The following is a 4281-nucleotide window of genomic DNA, read 5'->3' on the forward strand; positions in this document are numbered from 1 at the left end:
CAAGTAAATTTCACATAGACAATTTTTATACCGCTTAAAAACAAACAAAACCATAAAAATACAAATAATTTGCACATAATACTTCAAATATGGAAAATCTAAGGCATATAACAAACAAAAATCTAATCAAAAGGAAAACTTTAGCCACAAAAAACAAGAGTTGCACACATAAAATCCCTTTGTAAATTCTATGAAGTTAACACTATTAAATATGTTTGTATTTTTTTAAATTTTGATATATTTTGATTCTTGTATTTAAAAATCAATGAACATAGTCTTTCTAATCTAACAATATTAAATTTTTTAAGTATTAAACAAATATCTCTGACTGGTATTTAAACTGAAATGAACTAAATGATATAAAAAACTTAAATATCAATCTAGAACTTACATATAAAATAAATATAACGCAATTAAGTTAAAAAGATTATATTGATCTAATTTCAAATATTTGAGACGTATCATATCAAAATTTGGAACATACATAAATTTTCAACATTGCTTTAAAAATTAAGTAATAAAAATATATAAAACTTGAAAGATGAAATATGATAAAGGATAAATGTGTTATTTGAAACGGAAGTCTATCCATTTCTCACCCACTTTGCATCTCTTTTGAAACGCATGCATTGAGAAAGTAGGTGATGATGATGATTTGGTTGAGAGGGTGAAGTGGAACTTTGGAGGGACCAAGAGTCATAAACACATGCCAAGGCATCTCATGACACAGGAATAGACCATCATGCAAAATCAAAGGTTCCACCACCTCAGTAAAGACAAACCCAACATTTAAAATGTTGGAGCTTCCTTCCTTTGAATCATTTTCGCATGAAAGTGACCCGACCAAACCAAACCAAACCCAACCCTCTTTTCCCTCTAAACTAATCCATTCATGCTTCAATCCTCTGCAAATTCTTCTACCCACACTTTTAAGGTTTCAAGTAAACTACTATCACAACCAAATGCTAAGAAAGATCCACATCGTACCTTGTTGTGTAACATCTATCTTCCCCTTTATTTATTACTTGAACGGTTATCATCAAAATAAAGTTTTCATCTTTCCACCAAAGATTACATTACAGTGAGGAACAGAATCGTAAAGAGCAAGGAGAGAAGACTGGTCAAAATATGGTTCATTCCATTTCCACTCACAAGACTCTTTTAACTTTGGTTACCATAAAAGGCTTGGCAATTCAACCATGATAATCAAAGTCTTCAATTATTACCCCTTTAGCTGAATTTCGTTTTTGTCCAAGTCATAAACCAGAAAACCCCGTTTGGCCACTCTCTTTTTTTATCCCTCATACCAGAAAAGAATAAAACTTGTAAATAAATTGGACATTTTTTTCTAATCTCTTTTTTTCATGCTCATGTTCAGTTGAAGACCAATTCAACATTAGAAAACAATCACCTCCAAACGGGTCAGAAACCACATTATTTTACAAATTACAATTACTAACTATCTGAGATAATAAGTTGCAGTTGTTAATCTGATAATTTCCATAGAAATTTTGAGTTCAAAGTTTATGGATTCTGAATTACATCACAAATATATCAATGGTTTATGAGAGTTGACAGTTTCACACCAAACTCAACTAGAATCAAAATTGCAAATTCTTCTCGTATGACTAAAACTTCTGAAACTGAAAATTATTGTGTTTCTCTTAAAAAAAATGGGTATGTTTCCTTTCGAGAGGAAGGGAAAGAAAAGAAGAGTTAAAGGCAAGGAAGAGAAACTAAGAGATGAGAAAAAAGGTTAAGAAAAACTGAATCAGAAGAAAATTGAGTTCCGTTATGGTTATGTAGTCTTACAGGCATAGATCAACAAGGAGAATTCAACCCTGTCTTTATCTTTCTGTGCATTCTTTTCCTCCAACCACAACCTGCTATCCATGCCACTCCTAGTCCTGAACATGAACACTGCATACCCAGAAGAAGAGGAAGAAGAAGAAGAAGAAGGGGTGAAGAACCAGTCATGAACATCCCAAAGCAAATCAACCAGCAACCCATCAACGAAAAGCGTTTGATTCCCTCTGAAATTCCACTGCAGCCTCTTCACACGAATCACGGTCTTCTTATCTATGCAAACGCACAAAACCGGTGACTTGAACAACCCTTCATTCTCCTTCTCCACGCTGCATCTGATCATAACATCGTGCCACGTGCCGGTGTCGCAGAACTGAGCCTTGGTGGAGTAAAGGGTGCTCCCAGAACAATGCTCTGTTCGCGACAAAAGAGAAACCTTAGCCGCCGCCAAACCCGTGCTTCTGAAATTGAGCTTCTTCGAAAGAAGAACCGTTTCTTCAGCGGTTTCACCGAGAACCAGACCAATTTCCGAGTCGATGATGATCACAAGGTGAAAGCCCTGAACCGGTTCGGGACCGGATTCGTACTTGGCGTTTGAAAGATCCCACAAAATTTCGACCTTGGATGAGTCAGAAGAAAAGGGTTCGAGGATTTTGGTGCCCTTTTTCTTCCTGAAAAAGCGTGAATTGGTGTTGAGTCTAAAGGGTGGAGGGTCCTCGTGGTTGAAGGTTATGGCGAGTCCTTGGTTGGAGTGGCTCCTACACCATGTGACCGTCACCAGAATTTGCTTCAACGTTGAGAGAATCACTTTGTAGACGCTGGAAACAGAGTTCTGGGTGGAGGGTGCGACGTTGGAGGGAGAAATGCATGCGTTGTTCGAATAAGAAGAACACGAGATTGAAGAATGAGACACGTTAACAGCGTTCTCGCTGAAGCAAGTAACAAAGTCTCTCATTTCGATCAACTAACCGAGATCTCTCTCCCCTGTGTTAATAAACTATTGTTTTTGTCTTTATCTGAGCAATGTGGGATTTCTAGTTCCCACACAAAGATCTGAAGTTTTTGGAGAAACTTTGAGGTCTGAGAAAAAAAAAATGGAGGTTATGGTTATGGTTATGGTTGCATTTTCATTTGTCTTGGGTTTGTGAAAGGGGAAACAGAGAGGAAGAAGACTTTGCATTTAACATGGCACAATGTCTCTCTCTCTTCTTAGAATATTGTGCGTCTAATAAGAGGGAAGAGAAACCTGGGTCGTGTTCTTTTTTAATCTGAGTTGCCAGTAGTTGAAACTGCAATTTAAAAGAAAGGAAAATGATTTTTTTATACAAATTTTGACAATTTTTTTTTTATAATTTTATGCATTATTTTATGCATTATTTTTTTATTTTAATATTTTAAAATTATTTAAAAAATAACATTTTATATTATAAAAAAATTGTCAAAATTTAATATTCAAAATATCATTTTCTTACGAAAAAAAGAAGGATGAGAGAAGAAAAAGTTCTATATGTAATACATATTTCAATCCAACACCAGTTTTTTTTATTTTTTGTTTTATGTTTACTGTTCATATCTTGGGTTTGATGATCATTAATAACGGCAATTAAATAAAATATGTTATGAACAATTTATTAGCCTCATCAGGTATGAGTGGTGAAGATGGAAAACAACAAAGTGACATAAATGAGAATGAATAAGCTTAATAAAAAAAACAGAGGAATCTCCTTTGTTTCCCTTTCTCACCCGTCTTTTGTTCCATTCATTTTGTAATTAATAATCACACTACAAGTTAACTTCAATAATTTTGTAAAATCCAATTTAAATTTAATCTTTGCATTAATCATTTAATTAAGACTCGTTTTTTGAATTTAATATCTATTAATGATGAAAAGATTAAAAGAATTAACTTTAATACACTAATTCTTTTTTATAAGAATGTTTATTTAAAAAAATCAGTTATTTTTATCATGTGTAATTAATCATTATACTCATATATTTAGCAGAGAAATAACGTGAGATGACAGCAGTGGTTTTTGTTATTTTTTATTTTTTGGGAAGTTTCCTTTGTCAAATGTTATATGTTGAGTTTTAGCTCCAGTGCGTTGTTAATTCCATTTAATAAATATATCTGAACTCTTCCAAATACCCAATAATTTTTTTAATTCTTTAATCAATATTGGTTAACACTTGCCACATCAAATAAAAAAGACATAACTCAATGAAAAAAAAACATGTTTTAGTATGTTAAATAGGAATTTGGATTTGGTTTGTAAGATGTTTTTTTTTTTACTGTTATGTCATTAAAATAAGGATACTGATATTGTGGCACCATTTTTTTTACTACCATCTCTGACATTATTCTCGTAACTATTTACTTTCATTTTTTCTTAAAAATATAAAAGTTAATTTTTATTAAAATTATTTTACTTTTATATAAATGGTTAAATAATCTTAAAATAAGTTGGTTTATATTCA

At 32.5% G+C, this 4281-nt stretch overlaps 1 protein-coding gene across 1 annotated transcript; it reads right to left on the reverse strand.

Moving 5' to 3' along the window:
- Window positions 1-1756: 1756 nt before the first annotated feature.
- LOC114168955 lies at window positions 1757-3057 on the reverse strand. The gene has a single exon (XM_028053949.1). It carries the CDS (start codon window positions 2759-2761, stop codon window positions 1799-1801), a length of 963 nt encoding a protein of 320 aa, XP_027909750.1. The 5' UTR covers window positions 2762-3057; the 3' UTR covers window positions 1757-1798.
- Window positions 3058-4281: the final 1224 nt, after the last annotated feature.

This window comes from Vigna unguiculata, chromosome 11, assembly GCF_004118075.2.
Source record: "Vigna unguiculata cultivar IT97K-499-35 chromosome 11, ASM411807v1, whole genome shotgun sequence".
NCBI classification, from domain to species: domain Eukaryota; kingdom Viridiplantae; phylum Streptophyta; class Magnoliopsida; order Fabales; family Fabaceae; genus Vigna; species Vigna unguiculata.